We start from the raw sequence: 23,783 nt of genomic DNA, 5'->3' as shown, positions 1-23,783 counted from the left end.
TAGGAAAGAATAATGTGCTACCACGTTACTCGTAATTAAAGTCATCTGGGTGTCCATACAGGGGTAATTTCAGTCAAGGTTATTAGTTTTCTGCCGGCTTTGTCTTGGGTGAAGGTCTGAAAACTGAAAAGTGGGATTTTTTTTCCATAATGAATTAATTGTTTAAATCATTTTTCAATCCAAGTTGTAAAAGTATGTATCAAAGTATCAAAGCAGTTCAGGGGAGGCATGTCTACAGTATTTTACAACAGGGTTAAGGCTATTTTGCCTCTTATAATTTGACAAATCATGTACTGATTACAGCAATTGTGGTTTCATAAGCTATTGCAAAATGACATTTCTTTATGTTAAAGAGACAAAGTCTAAAGTGACTGCAGCAGTTATGAAGTTGGGTGATATAAGGGCATGTATGGTGGATGCCGGGATGGATGGACTAGTCAGCAAAATGTAAGACAGGAGACTGCTGATCTAATGTTTTTCTTTTTTTCTTTTATAATGACCTGCCTTACCCATCATGGTGACACATCGAAAAACACAATTTATTTTTTGACAGTGATTTGTAACATATGGAGCACCAGACGTGACATGGTCAAAATAAAACAATTAATTGTGGCCTCAATATAGCTATAATGTCTTACAAAATATTTATTTGTGGCCACAAAATAAGTATAATTTGCGCATTAAATACTAATTAATAATATTAATATCATTCCTGGACAGCTGGGTGAGCAAATCGAGTGCACCTTCTCTAGAAACTGCAATAGCCTACAGGATGTCTTTATGGTGAGCGTATTTTTTTATTCTGTTCTCGTCAGTATCTTGTTATCCCGCATTTAGGCAGTGCTGTTCACTGATCATCTCCTTTGAAAGTAGCATCATATGTGTCAGACTCTCAGCTGAGGGAATACAGGTTATATGAGCTGCAGCATTTAATGATGCCACTGAATGCAGCTGTACAGTTACAGTGGCGCTCACTGTATGTATCAAGTTGCCAAAGGAACAAATTAGTATTTCGTGTACATGTCATAGCTATATTGTGGCCAAAATTTAAATTTTTTTTTGACCATGTCATGTCTGGGGCTCTGTAGTAATAAGACAGACAAAATATGTCAACTTGCTGATAATGGTGTCAGATCAGAACATGATGTGGAATAGACAACATCTTCTGTTGTTTCACTTTGAGAACTAGAAAAATTCAGTACTGCTTTTCATTTTTGGTGAAAATTAAACATCTTCATCCTGGCAGTCTTTTTCCTCTGTCCAGACAACAAGCTGGTAGTTTAATAGCACTAAACAGCATTTCCCGCATACATTTAGGACAGTTGTTCTTTTGGCAGCATAGAGCAGGAGATTTGCAATATTTTCACACAATGATTAGGGATGATTAAAATAAACCGTAACTCTAATAGTGTATGTTATTTCAGGAAGACAGATTGGAAAATAATCCTGTCCTTTAACATTACCGTGTTTTGCAGCACGTGTTAGACACCACCTGCAGAGCAATCGCTGCTGTCACTGAGGCAAACTAAGCTAAAGTAAGCTCACTTCAGTGTTAAGTTGGTTATGACAGGTTAAGAGGTAAGTAGTAGAGCTTAGATAAACAGCAACATTTCAGGTCAGATATCCAACTGTGCATCATGCTGTGCATATTGATTGATGTAACACAATAAAACACAAGAGAGCCATGGCCAGGTTCTACCATTTATTACACATATTACATTCTTAAATAAAAATGCTCCACTTAACAGTTCTTGCATAGATATCTTACAATACCAATTTAGAAAAGAATTATGAAACAGACCAGTAACAAAAATAAATTTTCTTCTTCCTTAATAAAGAACATTACCATACTAACATCATATAATACAAATAATATTTTAAACACTTTGTACAGCAAAAAATTCCAAGTAAAACAAGAGAACGCAAAAGAAAAAAAAATAAAATCTCAACAGATGTGATGGTGACAGAGGAGAGGAGGGTGGGTGTGGAGTGAAGGTTCATGGATCGAAGGTTGATATGACAGGTATCAGAGTAACAGAGCCCCTGTTGGACAGGTCAGAGGTAAAAACACATCTGCTGTCTTCTCTTTGTGTCAGCTCATCCAAGGAAATATAGAGCTGTGATCCCTTAACAGTTATGGATGGAGTTCATCATGGACACACACTGGATAATATAAAAATGCGAACAATTTGCTTAATGACGACAATGGATCGGTCACGTTTCCCAATATGTAGCATGAGGATTGGCACCAAAATACTGTCTGTGTCTCCGTTTTTTTTCTTAAAGATTTTAAATCTTATTTTGGCCATCATTCATGTTGATTATCACAAAATGTTACAGATGCATTGCAGAGGTTTTGGAGATAGGGACTCCATTTAGTACAACTTTACAAGACTTTCTTGGGGAAGCAAGATGAGCATCACGCACATTTCTAAAATATCAAATTTTACCATAATGCCCTAAAGCTTTCGTTTGGCACTTGAACCTGAGAGAGATGTCTTGTGTCTTCTCTACTGTGTCCTAGCTCTGAAAAGCAGCTGGTGAGCAGAATTGAAATTTTAAGTCACAATTTAGGAAGAAACCCATACACGGTTGATCAATTAGAAGTTATGATATTCAAAAACTTGTTACACATTGGAAAGTAATTGTCCATCCATAGGTGAATCTCAATACATCAAAATGAATCCTTCTACATCTGTACCAAAGTTGAAGGTTTGTAGCGGGCAATACAAATCAAACAATAAACTGCAAGGGTTTACCGGTCTAGTCGCAAGCATAAAATGTTGGCAGTGAACATCTCTGCAAACCACTGATCATGTTCACATTACATATTTTTGACCTGACTTTCATATCAGGAGGTGAAGGGGACAGTGCTGGAGTTACAGCTAAGAAGGCTGCCAGGACAGTGGCTGCAGTTTACTTCCAGCAATGTTACTGGCACCAAAAAAATATTTGCGGCTGTCTTCGTAGTGATTAAGTCAGGCATTTAAAGTCTACTCAAGTGTTTTTTGTACTTAAACATAACCAGATCATAAGCACAGTTTCGCCACACCATGAAATTGAAAAGTGAGCCTAGTGAAAAGTAAAACTGCAGCATAAAGAAATGTAAAATTTCAACAAAACTTTAGTTTGCAGAAACATACATTGCTGCCTCTCATTCTGGCGACTGGGTTGGCTTTACAATCTGCAGCATATTAACAAACCCTTTTTCAAGCTTGACACCTGAAAGAAAAGCTGGACTTCTACATTAGAAGAATTATAAAATTGGAAATAGCACATTTCCCATGAAGGACAATCTGTGATCCTGTGAGTTTTAGCATTGAAACAAGCTCATCAACAAAAAGCATTGTCAAAAATTCCATCTTGAAGTTAGTCAATTTCCTAACATGATTCTCTACTGTTTGACAGTGATATTTACCAGAGACCAACATAACAGTTTGGATACCAATCCTTTCTGCTCGTACTGATCAAATTTAAAAAAGTTGCTCTTAAACTCTAAGTGCCCCACATAAATGTATCAGGCGTTAATGTCTAATTAAGCAGATCAACTGACAGAGATGGAAAAGCACCTGCGAGGATGGGTCGACTGAGCTGAAACAAACTTTACAAACCAATGACGGTTAGCTGGAAAGGTTGAGAAGTTATTGCAGTCTCGCCTAAGAACTGCTTGGAGCTCCGAAGCTGCGTAGCTCTAGAGAGTTCTTCCTAGTACAGCCGGATATCTGAAGACTTTGAGCATGTTCTGCCCCACAGGGCTCTGACGGTTGTGGTTTAGGTGGAAAGGGTTTGGTGTGGGTGAGGTGAAATATACAGACACAAGGAGAGGGGTAAAGATCTGTGAATCTCTTATATACTGACACATCAAGCATGGACAAACAAACACAGTAGTTACAGACGGACAGAATCACTCCGGGATGACAATGATACCAAGAAAGTTCAACCGACTCAGAGAATGACTGAATGTTTATAAAGTACAACGTATTCCCCCAGAATAACTGATGAAAAGGCATTTAACTGGAGGTTTAAGTTGATATGTCAGTCTGATCCATCGAGAGTCGACCTGTTCTTGGTTCTTGGTGGCAAAGTGCATCCTGGACGTGTTACATATGTTAAGTGGATATTTTGACAGAGTGCTCCAATAGACTATGCTAGAAGTGCGTGCTCATGGAGAGTGCAATAGCTAAGTATGATCATGTAGTGCAATGTTTGCGAGAACTAAAGCAGATCTATAGAAAGGCTGAAATGTCCGAGACGGTGCTGTCGCCATATACAGTTAGTTTCATACAGAGCGGTCTGTATGTAGGATCTCACGCTATTTACAAAAGCTGCCTAAGGTGACAATCCTTCTTCAGGGAGATGTAGTGGAAAACTATGGAAACTGAAGCCTAGTCCCTCAAAAGACTGTGTTCAAACTACTGGCTGTGATCAGAGGCAAAGTCTAAAGGCAGTCTTCACACTGGGTTTGTTGGTCTGACTCTGAGTTGGTTAGCCCTCCTTCTCCTAACCCTGCTACTGTCTGCTTTTGTACTTGTTCATTAGTTCCAGGGTTAGATCAACATGTTGATTGCATGTTCTTACTCCTTTTATTATGCAAATGGTAAATCACATATTTCATATTGGAGATCGATTAGGAAGAGTGGAAAATGACATGCAGTTCAAACACAGCTTGGATGTTGCTGTTGATGCCATGATCTGTGATACCTTTGCAGTGCAAAAAGGCCAAGAATCCAGAAATATTATGAGTAGATATCTCCAACTGATTCTGAAGTTTTGTTGATTGATGTGTGCTACATCAGGTCTAATATGGCCTCTACGTATTTCATTAGGACATATGTTATAATAAGATACTGGATAAATCTTATGTATGTATCTGGGTTGACATAAACTTCAGATTCCAGTAGAATAGAAGTGGTCCCATACTGGGAGATGGATATTCGCCACTGTAAAATTAATACATTTTTCCCAAAATGGTAAGGTTTCTGGCAAATCATTCCCAGATTTGGACCAAGCAGCCAGTGTGAAAACCCCTTTCGAGAACTCCAAAGAGTAGAATTTAACTGAGCTTTAACCATTTGAATGGTTGAATGTGTGGATGGTAGCCTGAACTCATTCAAACGCTCTGATGTGACGGTGGTTTCCACAGCCGACTGTTTCACCACAGACTCCAGCCCACCTATGACTTTGAAATATGAGACTTAATGGTGCTACTTTCAGTGCGCTAAGAAGCTAACTCGAACTAAAGCTTCTTTGCCCCTGCTTAAGCTGCTAGCGCCACTATACTGGGCACCCTATAAGACCATGAGAACATTATTTTACATTTGTGAACAATGAGTTCGGCTCCAGTTGACAGCAGACAGGAGAGTGCGAATGTTATGAAGCATGAAGAGTCGGAGCGCACCGGTAATTAAGATTTAATGGGACGATCATGCAGGGAAAAACAATCCCTCTCCTTCCACCCTCCATCCAATAACTCCTCTTCTGCGCCTCTGCCTCCCCACCCTTTCCTCTACATCTACTACATTCACAGCAGATAACTTGCAAATATGCAAATCTTTGGGCAAAATGTGTAAAGTGTGCATTCAGCATTCATGCAGCTGATAGTGCATGGACAACTGCTGTGGACAGAGAGGGAGAAATGGGGTGAGGATGGAGGTGTAGGGAATCCAGAATGGCACTTCAACGATGAAGGAAAGAGGGAGGGCTGGAGGACACACGGTGGATCTACTATCTTTAGGGACTCTGCAGATAAATGGCAATTTATTTTATCAGTAATCCATGAGATAAAATGCAAGGGGCCGATTTAATGATTTGGATATTCATATGGGTAAATTATTCTTTTAAATCCTTTTTTCTTCCTCACAGTTTAGTCGCTTCGACAAATACCTCGCTGTCTCCTGGCATTTCTCTACGCTAACTGGATCTTGTTTGTTCTACATCAAATCTGTCCACCGGGTACGCAGCGCTGGAATCAGTTCGGCTCAAGGTCCCTGTTGTTTTTTTTTCCTCCAGACCACTCGGTTTCCCTGTGACTCAGAGCTATCTCATTAGCTGGACTGCAACGAGAGAAGAGGACCCAATGGTGATTATGCTAATCAGAGCTGTGGGACGCCAGCTAGCCGACCTGGAGGAGCCTGAGAGACGTCTGGAGACCCGCGGCAACCCTCTCCAACTGGCCAAGAAACAAATGTGAAACTGGATCTGAAGTGACTTTGAGATCTGTTCAATGCCAAAAACAAATTGCTGCATTCTGGTCAAGGCTGGAATTTAAACTCTGGTTTTAAAATGTAAGCTCTAAAATGGCGCATGAGGTCTCCAAGAACTTGGTATGTCTCTGTTGTTCAGGGCACATTATCAATGAGTTACCTCTAAAAGTGACGCATTTGCTTTTCAGTGTGAACTTAAGGCTCGTCATTTTAGCTGTTTATTGATTTCCACCTAAAAGTACCATGATTCAACTTCAGTTCGGAGTCACCATGCGTGCCAAAGGTCGCCTCCTCCTGCAAGAAGACGCTGATCCTGCCATCCTGTTATCCGTAAATTAGGTCCTCTTGAGGTATTAGCAGGAAATGAGGTAACACAAAGTGACAAGCCAAATGGGGGCGGAATGCAAATGAGCTGCTGATTATACATCTGACTAATTTTTACTAAATCTAAGATGGTCAGACTGCAGTGTTTGCAGCAAATGCATTTTTTTTTTTTTTTAAAGATCTGATTAAAATCCAGATATTCCTGTTTTTTGGTTTTCAGAACCAACGCTGATACATTCTGAGCTTATTAGTGAGTGGATGTCCTTCAGAAAACAATAAATTTTTTTCATTCAATCTGGCAGAGAGGATGTCTCATTTTAGATTTTAATAGAAAGTGCAAGTTCTGTATCTCTTCGACTCAAGCCATCAAGCTCCACAACTTATCTGAATGAATGACTGAATGTATGAGCGAATGAAGGGTTTGAACATAAACCTAATAAACATTGTCAGCCGTTGCTTCGATTACAAGCGTTTTCCATCAGCAAATACATCAACCAACATTTGTGCCACATATGTTCAGCAGTTAAATATGTTATCAACCACTTTGATGAATCACTGCTTTGCTCACAGTATGCCTAACGGGGACACACATACACACAGAAACACATTCATGCCATCAAAAGCCTCTCAAAAGTGCTACGATCCCCATCCCTCTATGATTGTACGTCCTGTATAGGAGGGCTCTTTCTACATCCCATTGCATGTCCCAACATTTTGGCATGACATTGCATCATTCAAGCTGAAAAAACAACCATCAATACAGCTTTTGTAACAGAAACCTAACAATGAAATGAAATCAAAAGTGAAACACTGGATTCATCCCAAACATGGGTTGCTTTACGTCGTGTTTAGCAGAAAGAGAGTGTTAGTAGAGAAAGCTGCCGCTGGATATAGAGGCCTCATATGGAGGCGGTCTGCCGCTGATCTTTCCTGACCGGGGAGACTTTGCCCATGGCTAAAGGGCAGTTCCACGCTGGAGGTTTTTGGTATCGATTGTTCGAAGCTGCACCATAAACCCCCTTGAAGGGGAATGTTTTCACTGTTTTCACCTAATGAAGGCTGGCAAGGCCAACTGGCACGATGACTGGGCATGCTGGGATGTGAATTCCCTTCCAGCTTCAGGAACCCTGCACCCTCACCCAGCCGCAGCAGTCAGCAGCAGCGAGAGTTAGACTGTTTGCATGTGCTACAGGGCATATAGGTGGTGGTGGGCGGATAGAGCAGCGGTGTCAGTGATGCTCTGATTGCAAGGCAAGTTTGTTTTCTCTGCAACCACTGAACAAAGTAAGCAGGCGCTGTGGATATGTGCTCACCCCGGTTTTCACCTCTCACGTATCATCTTTTACATTAGAGAATTTAGCGTCAGCGATTACATTCAGGTCACAGATAGAAGTCATTTTTAATCAAACATTATAGCTTTGGAAACCCTGCAGGTGATTTTATAAACCTTCCTGTGGGTTTTGAAGACATGCCAATAAACCTTCAAGCCCTTCTTTATTGCAGTTCTACAGATTGCAATAACTAAAATATATTTATTTACTACTTTGTTTTGCTTTTGTAGACAATGTTGTTAAATTTAAAGTCACTGAAAAAGATTTAAAGTTACCCCTTTCGAGTTTTCTTGTAAACATTATATTTACTTCCTGTTTCTAACCAAAATGCAATGAGTATTTTTGATGTCAAACGGGTTAAATGCATTTACTCCACATCACACAGCCAGTTTTTGGATATATAATATTGTACATTCTGCATTTTTGTTCACTCACATGTTGGTTAGCTAGCAGCCTTTATTTTATCTTACTTTTGTGGGTGCATCGCTACGCTTCCTTGCATACTGCTGTCAGCAGGAAGACAGTTAAACTGATGGCGTTAATGTGTATCATGTCTCCCATGTGCTTACACATATGAATGGACATATACATGTAAAATAATACAATATCAACAAAGCTTTGCTCAATAACACCACCTATGCTCAAAACATTCACAAGGTGCCTTTAATCATCTTTTACTTGATTATATTTGTCTCGTGAAAAATCGAGCTGAGATTTCAGCAGTCAGCAAATTAGTTAGAAACCTGGCTGTTTGGGATGATCCTCAACATTCAAATTCACTGTACATGAGCGGCAGGGCAGAAAAGGTCTTTTGGGATTACTGACATGTTTTCAACAGTGTTGTATGTTTTGATAAAAATCATGCTGTCATTGTTTTTAGTTCCATTTACTTTTATTAGAAAAGTGGCTTATAGCATCAGTTGTTCGGAACAATGTAACTAGAGTCTCTGAAGTAAAAACACTGATTAAATGAGAGGCACAAACCGCAGCGAGGGATATGTGGGTGATTGTTGGAAATGAGAGCAAGCTGATTTCTCACTTCAAAGGATTTTGGAATCGTTTGTTACCTCCAGCCGAGAGCTAAGATACTCTTCTACTAAACAACAGTTGCTAAATTCCTACTGTGAAAAAAGATCTGGGAGCAGAACATATAATTCCAGGAAGAGTGTGCGTGTGTGTGTGCGCATGAGCTGGTGCGTGTGTGTGTGTGTGTGTGTGTGTGTGTGTGTGTGTGTTTGCATAAAGCCTGCCATGCAGTATTTTGTTTTCCAGCTCTGTTGATTAGTTTAATAATTATTTTCCTAAATCTTATTAGTCTTATCTCAAGAGGAGCTGTGAGCAAAGAAACTGCAGTGTTATTGTGTGTGTGTTGACGGAGTATGTGTGCTTGTTCTGTATACAATGTGTAGAGCGAGACAGAGTTGTTTTTGTATTGTATTTTTTCAAGTCTTTTTATGATTTTTTTTCTTTGAGTTCTTTTTTTTTTTTTTTTTTGCTGTAGAAAAAACCCCCACAGATAACATTGAAAAAAAGTCAGTGCAGTCAATGGATACGAAACAGGCAAATTTGACCAGGTCGATGTGACTGTGTCTGTTCGGCACCACCACGCAAAAGGTCGTCGTAAATAACCAAAAAGCGTCTCTTCAGCCTCCGCTCTTGCCCTGAAGTGCTGCCAGGGAGATGGGATCTGAGAGTCTGTGAAAACCGTCCAGGATGTCTCTCAGAATCAACAAGAAGCGAAAAAAGAAGAACAAAAAAAAAGAGTTTCCAGTTCTTAGCGTGTCCTCCGCCTGACTCTGGTGGAGTGCGAGACCATGGAGGGTCGTGCAAGGGTTTTGTTTTTCAGCTGGAGTGAATCACAGGGCAGAAAGAGCATCACACAAAACTGAAGACCCCTCTGCTCTCCGCTTTTATTAAAGTCCAGAAAAAAAGAAAAGAAAAAATACAAATCCCTTTTCTGAGAGTTGGTGTGATTCTGTTTTTTTTTTTTTTTTTTTTTTTTTGTTCATCCACTGCTTGCTTACAGACTGCAGAAGCACAGCCGGTGCGCATGGGGATTAAAAGACCAACAACGCTCTTCCCCTTCATCCCACACATTCTGTTGAAGTCATCTTAGATTTTCAGTTTTTTTTTTCTTTTTTTCTCAAACACAATTCAGTGAGTTTTAAGACATTTTTCTCCAAGAGAGAAAAAAAAACAAAGTGTCTTTCTTTGTAATAACAACAATAAGAATTATCGTTCTCTAAGTACAAAAAAAAAGGAAGAAAGTGTCGCTGCGCATTTCTGTCAGATGGCCTGCGGAGGTGGCAGGCGTCTCAGTGAAGGTGAGAGATGTAAACACCCACTGGAGGAGAGCCTGAGATGCAGCAGCACCTCGCTGACCAAGTTCCCATGGGTGCACCGAAAACACCCGGCAAACGAGCCCTGTTCGATTGTCAGCTATGCTAGAAGTCAATCCGTACAGTCTCTCTCCTGCAGATTTGGCATTGTTGTTTTCTTCACGTAGATAACTGAAGCTGACTTGGCAGATGATGTTTTTTTTTTCATGTTCCATATATGAAAAACATTAAAAAGCAAAGAAAAATGTTGAGTATTTGATTTTAAATGCCGGTAAAGCACTAACAACTGACTACATGGATATTTAAAGTTTCCCCACTGACTATCTCCTCACCCAAAGTGACTTTATGGTTTAAACACACTGAATACAGAGAAAGAAAATAAGGCGTATGTTTCATCAAGCAAGCTAAGTATATGTTGGTTTGGCAGTGTCCAAGCCCCCGGAGCCACACGAGGGCAGCCGGGGTTCACCGGGATGATGCATTCAACGACGGTGTGTGGCGTGTTAACTATTGCAAGTTGTGTGAGTGTGTAATTTTAAAGAAAAACAACAATCTAGCTACTCCTCGTTTTCCTCCAGTCCCTGTCTCCGATGAGAGGGCGGTCTGTCTGTTTGATCTTTATGACCCTCTTAGATGGATGCGCTGGATGCGCTTCCCTGCAGGCATCATGGCCACCGACTGCTTTATAGACGGGGTGAACGAGGCGGGTGGTTGGTAGACTGCCCATCCCTCTCTACTTCCTATCTCTCCTCCTCCTCTTCCTCCTCTTGCTTCTTCCCCTCTCCCACTCCTTCTGTTTCTTCGCCCTCAGATGTGCCTCTTCATGTGCAGGGCCAGGTGGTCTGACCTAGAGAAACACCTGCAGAGAGAAACACAGAAATGTCAGAATGTCAGATACAGCCCAAATATACATGGAAAAGGTAAAAATTTGTTAGGCTGTAACTGTGTCAGCACAGGGGCAAAAAGAGGAAACAGAAATAAATCTAAGAGAGAAAACAGCTCACATGAATGCATACAAGACTTGCAAAAGCCCAAATGATCTGTTGCTGATCAATGCTACTGGCTCTGTATATTAGCTGGGCCAAATTCCCAGGCCCCCTGAAATACCCGCTGGCTCTGTGTATTTCTTGGGAACTTTCCATAATCCCAGGCCCCTTGAACTTCCCACCAGCAATGTGTATTTGCTGGAACACACTTCCAGCCCCCATACACTACACATTGACTCTGTATATTAGCTAGTAACACTTGTCAGGCCGAAACCCACCGAACTATCAGCTGTGTTTGCTTGTTTAGTTTTATTGAAACTTAAAGGTCCAGTGTGTAGGATTAAGCAGGATCTATTGGCAGGATATAATATAATATTCATAACATGTTTGCTTTTCAAGTTACATGTCGTGACTGGTAAACAATTTGTTATGTTTTGATGTAGGAATGATGTAACTGGCGTGCAAACTGTGGGATTAAACATAACATCACATAACTCTGGACAGACAGAGGATTGCTGCCCTAGTTCTGCTGTGTCGTAGCCTGAGATTGAAGCAATCAAGGGTTTGGGTCCACCCCATCAATGGATGGAGACAAGAGAAGGGGGCATACCACAATCTGGTCCAGATGCTCTGGGAATATCCTGAGAAGCACCATAAAAATACTTCTGGAGGAGTGCAGCTGAGATAGATCAAGTTCTCTCCATAATTGGACCCGACATCACAAAAATGAACGCAAATTACAGACGTCCCACCGAAGCCAAACAAAAGCTTGCGGTCACATTAATGTACAACTGGAGAAATGATGAGCCTAGGTATTCCTTGAAAAAAAAAAATGTTTTTTGGCAGTTGTTCCTCTCAGATAAATGCACTGATGTGCTGTCCTTAAAATCTTTCCTTCTCCTGTCATAGGTCTCCCGCCCTCTTGTGAGGTCACCAGGTCGAGTATTTGTAGAAAGCTCAGATTGGCTTTGTTTTATTCCTAGGGTTGAGTCTCTCCGTCTGAGGGACCAAATTCAACAGGAACTCATTTTTTTGGTGCTACAGGCTCAGATGATTTTGGGGTACTTTTAAAGATTTCCAGCAACTTCCCCATGTACACCAGGTTGTTAGGGCTTCTCCGTCTGTGTCTCTCAGCCTGGTGAGGCATCCTCCTGCTGCTCCTGTGTTTCCTCTTTCTCTAGGTCCTCAATATCCAGTCTTGCATTAGGCCTCCGCCTGAGCGAGACAACTGTCCCCAATGCAATCAAGGACACCTGTGATGCCATCAATTGGAGATCTTTGCGCAACTGTCCTTATTGCATCGGTGTGATTGATGGGGAACAAATTTGGATACAGGTACCCCCCTCACTCTGGAAGCCTATATTTCAACTATACAAATAATTTTTCTGTTGTCTTGATGGCCCTAGAAGATGCAGAATATTGGTTCAGGGTGGTCCACATCTGGGACTATAGTAGGTCCAGTGATAGGGGAATCTTTGTGGAATCAGTACTGGCTAGAGGTCTGGAGGCTTGAAGCTGAAGCTGTAATCTTGCCTGGGGCTGAACATCTGGTAAACATGCCCTATATGCCCCTAAATATGCATCTATCCTGGATGCAACATCTTCTCAACTACATACTGTCAGGGGTGAGAAATGTTGTGAAAAAAGCCTTTTGCATCAGCCTACCTCCATCCCTAAAAAAGTGTATGCCATTGTGCTGACAGCCTGCATTCTGCACAACATTGTCATCAAATCCATAGACGATCAGTGATGGTTTGAAGAGCAAGAAGTGTGGAGTCATAAAGCTAAAGACATTTCTCAACTGTAACAACTAATATTCATCATCCATTGATTTATACACTGCAACAATAACAAGTGAGGCGCACAGAAGAACTATGGGAGACGGAAGTGCAAGAGGGGTGTCAAGGTTGGAAATAGATCAGTGACGTGAGAGCTGCGGGCAGTCCAGTCAGTGTTGGTGTGGGGGTTCTCCAGTGAAAACACAAGGAGGCAGCTGTTGTGACACTCTTCATTTGGAAGTAACAGTTGAGTCTCAAGTTGAAATGATCACTAGTCTTAGGGCCTTTTGCATTTTGAGTATTTTGAGCATCCACCTAAGGGCAGTCAGCAACCTTACTGCTGGATCCCACTAAATCCCACGCACTTGACCTTTAAGTAAACATTGATGCGGTATAAAGATGCCGGGAACTTCAATCATTGATGCTGAATCATGTTCTGTTTGTTGTAATTGACCTGTGAATAACACTAGCTAGTGTTAGCCACTCACTATGTCATATTCATTGACGATGCCAAACAACAACAGTGTCCCACAAATATTGGTCATCCAAGAGCAGATATTTTGCAATGTCTAGCCTTCTGGATTAAACAGCAATAAAACATGATGGATGAAGTTTGAATATTCGGCTTGCTAACGTTAGCCTCTAATGCTAACTTGATCAGTGTCCATCCACTTGTGGGTGTTGATATTCCCTTTATAAATTACCTCTGATTTCCTATCATTTATCCAACAAGTGGTAATAGGTCAAATTCCAAGAGATACAATTCTAGAAACTACTGGCTGTGATAGATGTTTAGAGTCATATTAGCAAATTCTACAGGAAAAGCTCAAGGTGTGAGAGTTAGCCTATTTCAGCATGAAGCCAGACAGAGGGACTGTAAGAATGAGACAGAGCTCACAGCTCAACACACACATTAAATGATGCAGGCAATCTCAACCACTTCATTTTAAAAGTACAGTAAATTTCAGCAGTCCCACTTCAGTATGTCGCACCAATGAAACCGAGACGTGAAGCTCAGTGATTTGCTAAATACGGCTCAGACGCGACCATAAATCACAGCCAGACCTGTGCTCTCTGCAGTCACTCCTCAAGCTCTGAGTAGAAGACCATTGTAGGAGCTAATTAGATATGCATCGTGAACATGAACACTAACACACACAGACTGGCAGCACGATTCTAATGCGGGATCATTTAACTCAGCAGTGACTGCACCTGCCATGAGAGAGACATAAAACCAGCTGCTGGTGACGTTTAATATACGAATCGCAATGTCACGAGTATTTTAATTTTATTACTCCTTTGTGAGGCCATTAAAGCTGAACATCGACAATAAAATGAGTGTCAAATGATATGAGTACGGAAGAGGCAAAACAAAATGTGGGCAAGAATAAAATGAGAAATTAAATATTCAATTTGCCAGAGGCTTTATTCATTATTAATTAGTCTAGGCGATTCTATGTGTGTGTGCTTCTGAGTGTGTGTGTGTGTGTGTGTGTATGTGTTTAGGCAGGCTGTGTTTTCTATCCAGATACAAGTAGACAGGACTTGGGTACAAAAGAAAGTTCAGATGCCTCTACTGTGATTCAGTCTCTTAATGTCAGTGCTGTCTGCAGGATGCATCATTCAAAGTACAGTAATTAAGGTGCAGCTACACACTGAGCCAGGCAAACTGCAAAGAATCCAGTTGAGAATGTTCAACGTGAGCTCGACTGCTATACGTGCTGAGATATTCTGTATATGTTGCCTAGAGAACAGAACATTAGTTGAAAACAGTGTGGACACGACCCGCTTTGACAAATCGATTCACTTTAGTTTCCAGATTTCAAGCCACTGCAGTGACCATGGTGTCAGATTACAGGTTAACTTTGCTCTGTGGTCTAGTGTTTCCCTTCAACCTTTATCTGGCCATGTGGTACCTACTGTACACCTTCGCCAGTCTGTATGTCTGTGTGGCTGGACAGATGGCCACACTGTGTCACTGTTGGGGGTGCAGAGCAGCCAGACCAGCTGGTAAACCCCCAGTCCCCCCCCACATCCCTCCTTCCCATCCTCCTCTTCTCCTCCTTTTAACTCTCCCTTCTCCACATCACTTCTTTTTGTCCTCCTCCTCATCACTCCTCCCTCCTTCCAGCTCCATGGAAACATCAGGGGGTCCCCGCTTGATTAGGCAGGATAAATGACAGACTGTGTGTGTGTGTGTGTGTGTGTGTGTGTGTGTGTCTGTGTGTCTGTGTGTGTGTCTGTGTGTGTGTGTATGTGTGTGTGTGTGTGTGTGTGCGTGTGTGTGTGTTTTTCCCCTAGAGAAATTGTGTCAGATTGAACATTCTATCTAATGTTAACCTCTCCATGGCTGCCACTTTTTGCCATTCTCATGGTAATATTTGGTGGGCTCCACCCACCACAGATGTGTGTGTGTGTGTGTGTGTGTGTGTGTGTGTGTGTGTGTGTGTTTATGCATGTTCACTACTGTAAAGACCTAGATGCATTCTGGCAATGTTAAACATGTTTCCTTCCACCTTGTAATGAGCATCAAAAAGCCTACAGGGAAATACTGGAGAAGTGAAAATAAGATTAAAGGTGCTTTCAGAGAGCGAGCGGTTGGCGCTGCAACACTGGTTTTCTGCACTTTGAATCAGCAGCAGCAGGGCACAATGCCACACCGTCTATCTCCCTGGTGCTAAATAAAGTGGGGTTTTAACCCGGTGAAGAGATCTCTTCACTGACTTGTCTGTTCTCTGCTGATGAAAGGGTGTATTATCCCAGGCACTTTTAATACCTGTATACCGGTGAAATCAACTTCTACATCATTTTACCGTGTGGTGTCTGGTTGCCGTGGTCAGGTGGTGAGGCATGACGGCAGGTTGAGAAGCTTGAACCGCCATGAACAGAGCGGCAAGAAAGCCATGCACACTCATCAGAGAGCTAGCTGCTCCGTCTCTACTTGACTCATGTTCTGATTCTCAAGAACTTTTTGATAAATGAACCAAAGTATGATATCAATTGAAACTTTGAACTGAAAGTGGCATTAGATGAAAACTCAAGGGGATCACTGAAGTTCAAAAAGTAATTGAATGTCTGCACTAAATTTCACAGCAATCATCCAATACTTGTCGGGATATTTAAGTCCGGACTAAAGTGGTGAACCAGCTTGGTGGATTAAAAAAGGGAAGATTTTAGAGCCAACATGTAATTCATCCTGAAGCCCGATCCTTAAAATAGGTTGCAGAGAACATTGACACTGGCCGTTTACGTATGGTGATCGGTTCCAAACACTGAAGTACACTTCAGCAACACTGGTCACTCCTGTAGCAAAGATGTCTGACAGATCTTAAATCAGTATGCTATATCATGTAGCTCTTTATGTCACAGATGTTGATTTATTCAGAACGGTTTAATGTCCATCCAAGTCTTGAAGAGCCCCAACTGTTAGCCATCAACACTGTCAATGCAGATCAACAGGACATTTACCTTGTGATGATGTACAGTATGACTTTGCATCCAAAAGTCTTTGTGTTCTGTGTGTGTGTGTGTGTGTGTGTGTGTGTGTGTGTGTGTGTGTGTCTCTGTGTACAGTGTTTGCGTATGCGTGTGTGTGTGCCAAATGGGGCTAATACAGTCCCAGCTCTCAGCCAGGATTAGAAGCTTCCAGCAGGTTTCTGGAGGGTTTTATGTCTAAAACCCAAACTAGAGGGAAACCACAACCGCCAATTACACTGTCTCTAGGGCAAAACTGCGTGTGTGTCTGCGTGTGTTCACCAGAAAAGGTAGCGCAGGCACACGCATACAGAGGGAGTGTATGTTAAAGTGGAGCTGGCATCTGGTGCCACTCAATTAGCTGCGACTGGTCTGCCAATAGCCAGAGTCCATTTAACTGCCAGCACAGGGGCATGAGTAAGCACACACACACACACACACACACACACACACACACACACACACACACACACACACACACACACACACACACACACACACACACACAACCCTACCTTGAGACCAAACACCAAACAGAGATGGTGTAAATGGCTCCATTTATGTAGCACTTTCTCTCTATCTCTATCATGTGTATTCATTATTGAGGTCACTCTACTCAAGTAACTCTCAACTAACCCTTTTAGTTAGTACTTTTGGAATCTTAATCAAGTAATTATATTGATGAGTATATCACTTCTACTCAATGGAAGTGTTTCTGAAAGGTGACAGTGCTTTTAGGGGACAGTTTTAGTCTATTCGAGTGTAAATTTGAAGCAAACTAAATGGAATCAAGCCAAGATTGGTATCAGTTACTGATAAAAACATTTAAGGCGGCCCTAATCTTGACAGAAAAAAAAACAAAACAAAGCAAAAATAAATATGTGATGCATGATTTGACAAGAAGATAAGCAGGGCTTTGTTGGTTCTGTTCTTGTTGGAAAGTGAAGGGTGAACACAGGTTCTTGACAGATATAGGGCATATCAATGTCCTGCAAAGTACACGAGAGTGCATGCTCACAGTTACTATGTGTTTACCTGTCGCAGTGGTTGCACTTGAATGGCTTGGCTCCGGTGTGTTTGCGGTAGTGTCGTGTCAACTCATCACTGCGGGCAAAACGCCATTCGCAGCCCTCCCATGAGCACTTATAAGGCTTCTCACCTGAGAGAGAGAGAGAGAGAGAGAGAGAGAGAGAGAGAGAGAGAGAGAGAGAGAGAGAGAGAGAGAGAGAGAATGTCACATTTTATCTAATTTCACATGTCTAAACCACAGCTGTTCACTAATACAGGTTACCACCCATGGCTTTTTCCAAACCAGACACACAGCCACAGATGCACACACACAGCCCAGGGGCCAGGCGGACCAGGTTTGACACAAAAGGCATTTCAATGAGCCAATACGCTCAATTTGCTGTAAATGAAGTCTGTCAGCACTGCGTCGTGTTAATTCATAATCCGAAATTCACCCTGAAATGGATCTGGTTTTGTTCCCTCTATTTGCCCCCCCCCAACTCCACACACACACACACACACACACACACACACACACACACACACACACACACACACACACTCCCTGAGGTGGCAGGATCTGAAATGTAAATGAAGTTTCATCCCCCACTTCACCAGATGGGAGAAGAGATGGTCTATTGTTCTCAGCTTGTAGTTATCTCTCTATGATAGAAAGCCTTCCAGCTGTGTGTGTGTGTGTGTGTGTAGTGTCTTTTGGCTAGAGGTGTGTGTTTGTATGTGTGTGTGTGTGTGTGTGTGTGTGTGTGTGTGTGTGTGTGTGTGTGTGTGTGTGTGTGTGTGTGCGCGCGTGTGTGCGGTGGCCAGGAGCAGACTGTCTTCAGATGGGACGTGATGATGTCCGACTGTGTAAGCGCCTGTGTGAGAGTGTGTTTCTCTGTGTGGGTGTGAGTGTGTAGGCTATGTGGGGTCGGCAGATAAAGCAGCAAAGGTTGTCTCCCACCAGAATCCTACAATGCCCAAAAAGTAATGCTTCAATTCATAATAATGAGGAAAAAAAAGACCCATTTTCATTTACTAAGCTGCACTGACACAACATTTTTATACAGTAATGGGTTTAACAATATATTGTGTAAAAAAACAAAAACAAAACAAAAACATTAAAGACCTAATAAAAATGGCGTTCACTTCACTCTACTAAATAATATGCTCTTGTAGTGAGAGCTACATAATTGATACTATGCATGATTCTGCATCAAGCTATGTAACATGTCATGATAGAGGCACTTGCATTAAGTCTCATTAGTTACAAAATTTATTACGTAATAGAAAAACCGTAATTATCAGATTTTTGTAGTAGATTATACAGTTTATCACACTGCATTGACATGTTTGTCACACAAATCTATCCTTCTGTTCTCTGGCAGACTAAATGTTTTATTTCTCACCATTTCAACCTCAGAGCTGTTCAGAGTTATTCTGATCCATCACATGAAGGATCATTTGTGAATCTTTGTATTTTGGGTAGTCATTTTGGTTTGAAAACAAAAGAAATGGCATACTCAACTCAAAAGTCATATGAGGGTGATGGGTTCCAACCCAAAAATCACAAAACAGCTAATTAAGTTGTCAACACACGGGCATAAGTATGTAATGCAGAAAGAAATGCTTTGAAGTGCTAACAACCTTATTTGTCATTTTGGTTTGAAACCTCAAAGATTGGAAGTGGTGGCTGGTTGAAATGGCAGGGCAGTGATTATGTGGCTGTGATGCTGCACATCATTCAAAGCTGATGCCCCAAGGGCTGAAACGTCATCAGACTGAAAAGGAAAACCGAGCCACAGATGGCGCGACATTTTCTACTTGCCAGTCTACTTCCAGTGATCAGCACCTTAGCAACTATACATTTCTATGATATGTGATGTTGTGCCACAGGTACCGGTGAGAGGATGACTTACATACCAGGTCATCCAGTTTCCACAGCAGTTACCAGTTACATCAGATAAAGTCTCGAAAGTTGTTACTGTGACAATGCTTTTATCCATTGTTGTTAAACAGTAGGATGACTGTAGGTAACAGACAGTAATCTGCCAGAAATATGCACATGCTTGAGTTTTCTAAAGCCCTGTGCTTGATGATGTTGTGTTGCCTTGCGACTGAAGTGGTACAAGTTTCAACATTTCTGCTGACGACCCTGGGTCCGAGCCATAGTCTGGGCTCCCACTTACTCAGTAGCATAATTTCAATCAATAGAAAAGGAGTTTCTCTGGGACCCAACATCAACCAAACTGTAATTAAAATCAACTCAATTTCAAATATTGATGAAGACTAAACACTTCCTAACGCAGGCCTCTCTCCACTGCACACAGTGTGTTGACAAAACATGGCCAAACCTAACTCCAGACCCCCATGTGAGTCACTCTGTGCCGTGTGTGTGTGTGTGTGTGTGTGTGTGTGTGTGTGTGTGTGTGTGTGTGTGCATGTGTGAACTGGGGGGTATTAACTATAATTTGGGTCTTAATGACTCCTAATGGGGAGTGATACAGCAGCTTACAGTCAGTTAGCCAGATGTCCCAGCAGCCCCTCCACTGCCATCACAGCAAACACCAATCTTCTTAAGGAGACAAACACAAATGCAGACCAATCGAAAACAAAGTGGAACTAATGTGAAAGCTGAAGCAGTTGACAATAAGGTGGAAACAAAATTGAGTGTAATGGAAAAGGATGTGTACACAAGGGCCAACAAACCCTGAGAAAGAAACCAGTTCAAGTCATGATATTACAGTGATTCAAACAGATCTGGTGCTGTGCTTACTGACGTCTCTTTCCCTGACCATCAGAACTTAGTTGGCAAGACTAACAAGAGCCAGAGCAATTACCATACAGTTTAACAGCTCCTAGCCACCACTAATGCTGTTTGATTGGTGGAACAGTTAGGTCACTTTGTGATTAGCTCAGGAAGTTCAGAGACCTTCCCAAACAGAAAGCAGCAAAATGGAGGTGATGACAGACCAATAATGAGGTGAAAACAAAATGGCAATTCAGAGTGATAGCCGAGATAAGTGCCACTTCAGCTGAAAAGCAATGAATTGAAATGATTATCCAGACAGACAGAGGCGTTACTGCTGCTACTTTTTGAACAATCGAATATAATAATAATCATGCACTAGTTGATGGAGACACATTGATAAATGTTCACAATGTCACTGCAGACACATCTTCAGGTTCAGCCTCCTGCTTTGATTCAGCCTAGCCTACAAGTCCCAACCACACTCCAGGCACGGCTTCTCCATCCCCAGCAGGTGCACTGAATGTGAGATTGATTTTCACAACTTTAATTGCCTAAAGTTGCCAACTTGGATCGTCATGCCAGAATAAAAGCAGCCGTAGAAAGTACACCTTCACATGAGAGGAGAGCAGCTCTGAGTGCAATGTGATGCAACCACGAGTAAAAGATGATGTGCAACAGAAACATCCAAAATGTGAATGATGCCCCGTTCTCCTTGGTTTCCCCCTGGTGTCTGTGTCTCTTTGATCGGAGTCATCTTTCATCCGCAGATACAATGTGGCTACAAGGTGACGCAGTTGTTGGCGCACTACAGGAATTCCAGATCACGAGACGTGCTCTCCTGGATTTGCATATTCAAATTCTCCAGTCAAATCTCGTGCTGTCGGTTGGTCTTTTCCACAACAGGGATTTGGGTTTTGTTTCCGTCTCACCACCATTTTCAGAGACAGACAGGCCTTTCTCTGCTGCCTCGTCGACAGTTTCCAATTTGCTGGGGGGCAGGACCAACGTTCAACTATTCTCCATTGCACTAGCTGTCGTGGTTAATTGGTTACCGCCATCACAGGTTTACTTTGAATGGTCATCTATGTCAATATTCTAGCAAAGTAGAGTACAAGATCATTTCAGCTGTTACTGTAAACAACACAGCATGCATCAAGTCTAAGAAGGGAACTTCCCCAGCTTGGAATAAAGAAGTATGATGTTTATGTCCTCTGAAGCAGAAGAATCAACTCATGTTTCATTTGCTTTGGTAGATGTGTCTGGTCTCCCTCCTGTTCAGACAGACTTTCCATTTGATGTGATTCCTAGTGGGCCAGTCACAACTGATACCATGACTGACAGAGGAGCATCACTGATCCAAATTGAAAAAGTTATTTGTTGCACTTTTCTCTGCTCTGATTGTTTAGAGGTCTATCAGGTCCATCTAGTGCAGTTCACCTGGCTCACCAAACTTAGAACAAGCTGTCAAACTAGGCCGTGCTAATCAAATAAGATTCTGTTACAGCATTGTCTGTTTCTCACCTTAGTGTTTAGGGGTAGTATGAGATTGTTTATGACCAGACTGACATTTTTTTTCCTGAAAATGGACATATAACCAGCCCAAGCTTTCACGTGTTGATCAGGACAACCCGACATGTTTTGTTGCTCTAATTGGCTGGGTGTCTGTCCATTCATGTCCAGTGGGACCTTGGACCTTGGAAATTGAATAATGAATGTAGACTAATATGTGTCTGCAAATTAGTCTGGAGATGCTAAGCCAAGCTATGATGTCTCTGGTTTTGATGCATCATTATCAATACCTTTTTCAAAAACCTGTCCGACAATGTTTTAGAACTGCAAATGTGGTAATTATCATTCATTATCAATAAAAATGATGACGCCATTTTCCTTGGTAAGTCAGTTACCGACAGGTTTAATTTCCGATTCCTTCTGCACCATCTTCAATACATTTATTTAGTCATTTAGAAGCTTTTATTAAGAGGCAGCATTATGTTGTGTTTTCAGCAGCAGTAACTAAACTTGAGTCTTGAAACAGTAAAGCACAGCAGATGTTTGAAAGAGCAAATCGGGATGAGAGAAACTGAAGAGATTCAATCAGAAGCTACAAAAGTACTAAGAACTGCACCCACCAACTCTTAAAAACATCCCTCTCTCAGGTTTCCTGTACAGACGTGAGTTGACTGCGGCCAGCTTGGCTCAACTCGGCTCAACTCTGTACCGTAAAACTGGTGATGGAATCAGCACAGCTCAGCTTGGCTAAAAGTGCTAGTGGATAAATGGATGACAGTCTTACTCGAGCTTGCTCCAGCTAGTCACAAAACACACACTGTTTTCTTCATGGCATAGATTAAGCATTAATGGGATCATTTAAGCTAATAAATCAGATCGGTTTATACATTTTCCCCTCTAAGATATCTGGTCCAGTGGCCAACATCAGGCCTGAATGTCAGATCTGCTAAATCCCTAATATAAGGTTCCTCTACAGGCCAGCTGTGTGTTTAGGAAGTCCTCGTTAGTGAGTTACTGCTCCTTCCCATTAAGATTAACAAACTGAGGTTCAGACACCAAGCGAGGCTGCCTCCCTTTGGGGGAGGAGGACAGAGTTGGAGACCCTGTGGGAGACTAAGAACAAACTGCCGAGACTTGATCTAGCAGCATGTGTCACATCCCCCAGGAAGAGCATGAGGAACTTGGTGCTCAAGCAGCTCTACAGTCACAACATAGTGTCAGTGTGACAATAACTTGAACGTGGTCAGAAGAATCCAAATGACACTGATCTTTTAAAGGCTGATATCAATACACTGTAAAATAATATCTGTAAATTAACATTATTTTTCCTGTTTGTTTTACAGATTTCGCCTATATTAAATAAACAGAAATATCCATAATATACTTGCAAGAAGTGTTAAATATTAAAATCAAATTAATAAATGTTCTTACTAATATCTAATATTATATCCTGACATAACAGTTTGGCTCGTGTGGTAAAGATGAATTATTTTGTCAATTCTTGTTGTTTTGAATTCATCTTAAATATGATTTTTAAAAGAGATTAATTTATCTGGGAGAGACCACAACAGTCACAAACAGACAAGAATTTTTTTCTTTAAAAGAGGTAACCTACACAGACGTTACTTGACTTTGAAGCTACAACTGCGACTTCTAAAACATTTAAAAATGTTATAATTAAAAAATTAAAGCCCACAATCCTCAGGTAAGGCTGAGAAAAATGTGATTCTACGACAGATTACTTCTAGTTCTGCGAAGAAGCAAAAACTATCCATGCTGAATCTTCAGCTGTAGTGTTTGTATGTGTGAATCCTCCTACTCACTCCACAGAGTCCTTCTCACTCAGGACTCAGTACAGGACCAATATTTTCAACATACAATGGCAAACCACTTAACAGCTTATCCTGTTGGAGAAATGTTACACTCTCAACCTGCGTGTGTGTGTGATATGTGGTATGAGTGGGGGCCGCAGGTGCCAGACTGGCGGCCGTTTCACACCCGTCTTCAATAATTGGCCAGAGCACCCCATCTTCCTTCAATAGGACCCCCCCAAACACACACACACACACACACACACACACA

General features: G+C 41.6%; 1 protein-coding gene across 3 annotated transcripts in view; it reads right to left on the bottom strand.

Annotated features, from left to right (window-relative positions):
* klf7b (Kruppel-like factor 7b) overlaps nt 1–23,783 on the bottom strand; it is a 121,279-nt gene that overhangs the window by 40,690 nt on the left and 56,806 nt on the right. For 2 of the 3 annotated variants that reach the window (XR_005077114.1, XR_005077113.1), the window contains exon 3: nt 17,471–17,594. Coding sequence is in view for 1 of the 3 variants with exons in the window: in XM_037110590.1 (XP_036966485.1) it covers nt 11,005–11,056; nt 17,471–17,594 (176 nt within the window). In the remaining 2 variants the exon portion in view is untranslated. Of the gene's footprint in view, nt 1–1,689; nt 11,057–17,470; nt 17,595–23,783 lie in introns of those variants that run through there. The other variant, XM_037110590.1, reaches the window with a different exon arrangement.

The sequence above is a fragment of the Acanthopagrus latus genome, chromosome 9 (assembly GCF_904848185.1).
Source record: "Acanthopagrus latus isolate v.2019 chromosome 9, fAcaLat1.1, whole genome shotgun sequence".
NCBI classification, from domain to species: domain Eukaryota; kingdom Metazoa; phylum Chordata; class Actinopteri; order Spariformes; family Sparidae; genus Acanthopagrus; species Acanthopagrus latus.
The sequence above is the reverse complement of the archived record's forward strand: the minus strand, read 5'-3'. Positions and strand labels throughout refer to the sequence as shown.